The 3,179-nt window shown below is 46.7% G+C and overlaps 1 protein-coding gene across 1 annotated transcript; it reads left to right on the top strand.

Annotated features, from left to right (window-relative positions):
- The first annotated feature begins 584 nt into the window (after positions 1-584).
- On the top strand, positions 585-2,679 carry LOC149974458 (uncharacterized). The gene is made up of 2 exons (XM_090213206.1): positions 585-2,107; positions 2,240-2,679. The coding sequence occupies exons 1-2, from the start codon at positions 1,355-1,357 to the stop codon at positions 2,339-2,341; spliced, it is 855 nt and encodes a 284-aa protein (XP_090069332.1). The 5' UTR covers positions 585-1,354; the 3' UTR covers positions 2,342-2,679.
- The last annotated feature ends 500 nt before the right edge of the window (positions 2,680-3,179 follow it).

Below are 3,179 nucleotides of genomic sequence, written 5' to 3'. Positions count from 1 at the left end.
TATCACATATTAAAATTGACTCCGTCTAGTATTTAAGGCCAGGCTGCTGTACTGCAGTTCACTCCATTTCTTATTTATTTTCCTCCCATTCTGTAACTTTGAGGGTATATGACAGAGCCCCTCTAATTTTATAGGACCTCAATGCCATGTTTTTTCTTTTTTACCTAAACATACAAACACCATCAGATAGAGTTCATAGCAATCAGTGCACAAATTTGATGAAATATAAGAGAACACATGATCTGGAATGACATTCACTCTCACGGGAAGGGTTGCCAAAAATAACTAACTGAAAGCCACACTCCCAATAAGCCACAAATATGGCTGCATTGAGGCATATATAGTGGCACCATGCCACTACCTATTTCATTTGTTCATTTAGAAAACAAGATAGCTCATAATTCAGTGCCTTTATCAGTCAACATATCTATATTGTAGCTTCGGTTAGTTTTAAAAATGCAACATTTTCTCTCAGCCTCATGGCAAAATGTGTACAATAGCAGGACGTTTCTGGCCCACCCAAATGTCTGCAGGCCCACCCATCAACAAATGTCATGGCTACGCCACTGAATCACTGTCATAGGCTCAATGGGAAATCAATGTGAAAGTAGAGGAAGGATAAAAAAGGCAGGAATGTTCAGTTGCTCTGTATTTGATTTTAAGGTTCAGAAAGGAAGCAGAGGAAGGGAATGACATAAGTCACCTGGTAAGAGATTAGAAAGATGTCTACAGTATAAGTTAAGTGGAGATAATATACAGTTAGTGAGTTATCCTTTCTAATAAACAATGTCCTTATTTAGCATTGGCTCATGGTACATTGATATCAATATTTTCCCCTCACTGCTATGGGCATTAATGGCACCCCCTGTTTCCTGTGACAGACCTGGGAGGTGAACACTCAACTCAGAATGAGGGACGTTGAACATGAGGCTTTTACTGAGTTGGCCACCGACCTTAGTCAGGCCATTAACTCACTTGACTTTACTGCTGATCTCTCCTACCTGTGAGTCACATTCACTCTTTATGTTACAGGTGTTTGGTTTATGTATTATTCTATCCATACACTGATGCTAAATGAAATGACGAGTGCAGGGGCCGATATCAATCACACTTCATTTACTGTATGTAGCACATTCCTTACAGAGGATGCGTTTCAATCTGCATAAAAGTGTTTCCTCTTGTCTCTATCTGGCTTGTATATTTTAGAAACCCTGAGGTCTGCGATGAAGTTGTAAGAGCTCTAAAGAGCATTTCCCAGAGCCTGGCCTTCCAGCCGTACTCCGAGCTGTGCTGTCCCTCTAAGGTGGTGGTGGACATCGTGTCCAGGCTGCTCCAGGCCCTCTGGTCCTGCCAGATGGAAAGCCCCTGTGACCGGTCCTCCATGGCCCTGAGCGACATGAGTGTCACCATAGTGCTGGCAGTAGTGGAGAACCTCTCTAGAGTTCTGAAGGCTCCTCCTGTCGCTCAAGTCTACTACTCCCGTTCCACTGGTGTCAGGATGGTCCACTCACTCAACCGTAAGATCCAGTGCCTAAGCAGCCCTGAGGACCTTAGGAGAGCTCTTTTCACTCAAAGTTCCACCTTGATCAGCACCATCATTGAAGCTGTGAGCACCAAAGTCCAGAGGCTGTTTGAAGCTCCTGCTGACTACATTCCATTAAGCTCTATCCGCAGCTGGATATCAGAGCCCAAGGCGAGCGAGGTTCGTCCAAAGTGCCCTGACCAGCTGGTAATCTCCTCGGAGCTCCTGAGGAACATCATTGGTATGATAGTTTATGTAGTCTTCGAAGGCCACATAGAGGAAGACATCAACCTTCATTACTGGCCCCTCATAAACGACATAATCCACCAGCTGTCACTGTGTGGGGTCAAAGTCACAAAGAAAAGGGGCAAGGCCAACTGGCACATTGGCTGGTACCAGATCCTTGAGATGGTGACAAACATCCATACTTATCTTCACCACTATACTGGCACAGAGCTGGTACTAAAGTTTGCAACATCTGCCAGGGCCACCATGCTAACGAGGCACATGGTTCACCATGTGGTCGAGGAGCTGGTAAAGCTGAAGGACGTGGATGAAGGGACACCAGCTTCAGGGAGCAGTGAGGTGAGCAATGATTACAAGTGTTTATCTTTATGAAAGTCCACTCATACAAAGCATTTTTGTTGTTGTTGTTGGTAAAAAAGATTTGCAATGTCGCAAATATTACGTTAAATATGATGTCCTTGTTGCTTTCAGTCTGTAACAGCACCCCTAATCACTAACCCCGTCAAAGTGGACAACATTACAACAACCATGACCACGACTCCAGTTGACCTCCAGTCAGGTGAATTAAATTGACACGGATCACTTTAACAGGTGTCCTTGTCCTACTGTAATATAACTTATTAGCTAATGTTTTGAAACTAGACAGTTTCGTAATAAGTTGTGTTTGTATGAGAATGATTTTCTCCTTCTAATTTCAAGGGAATGTTGTGGTAAAACACTCAGCACCCTGCATTCCACCTGCAGGCTTTGCCCGGGCACCATGCATATTACCCCCAGGAATTGCCACTGCATCCTGCACCCCACCACTGGGATTTGCCCCGGCATCATGTCCCCCACCGCCAGGCTTTGCCCCTCTATCATGCCCCCCACCACGAGGCTTTGCCTCTCTATCATGCCCCCTACCACCATACTTTGCCCTTCTATCCTGCCCTCCACCACCAGGCTTTGCCCTTCTATCCTGCCCCCCACCACCAGGCTTTGCCCCTCTATCCTGCCCCCCACCACCAGGCTTTGCCCCTCTATCCTGCCCCCCACCACCAGGCTTTGCCCCTCTATCCTGCCCCCCACCACCAGGCTTTGCCCCTCTATCCTGTCCCCCACCACCAGCCTTTGCCCTTCTATGCTGCCCCCCACCACCAGGCTTTGCCCCTCTATCCTGCCCCCACCACCAGGCTTTCCCCAGGCGTCATGCCACCCATCACTCACTATCGCGGATCATATCTGCACTCTAATTCAGAGCATCACTGCCAGATCCAACAACATCGTCAACAAGGAGCTGGAGAAGTGTATCGACTCTTATAGTAAGAGCATCTGGGCTGACACTTTCTACTGCGAGTACATGAAGATGTACCCATCACCCCAGGGGATTGAAGCCTTCTCATTTGATGAGGATAGATTTTTAGTGGTGACC

The sequence above is a fragment of the Oncorhynchus mykiss genome, chromosome 20 (genome assembly GCF_057628025.1).
Source record: "Oncorhynchus mykiss isolate SJ-2025 chromosome 20, ASM5762802v1, whole genome shotgun sequence".
Taxonomy (NCBI): Eukaryota; Metazoa; Chordata; class Actinopteri; order Salmoniformes; family Salmonidae; genus Oncorhynchus; species Oncorhynchus mykiss.
This window is presented reverse-complemented; position numbering and strand designations above follow the sequence as displayed.

Excerpts from the sequence above, each read along its gene's own strand:
- LOC149974458 (XM_090213206.1), top strand. The coding sequence starts at position 1,355 with ATGGAAAGCCCCTGTGACCGGTCCTCCATGGCCCTGAGCGACATGAGT. Across the intron at positions 2,108-2,239 it reads CAGCTTCAGGGAGCAGTGAG|TCTGTAACAGCACCCCTAAT; the intron begins GTGAGCAATGAT and ends TGTTGCTTTCAG.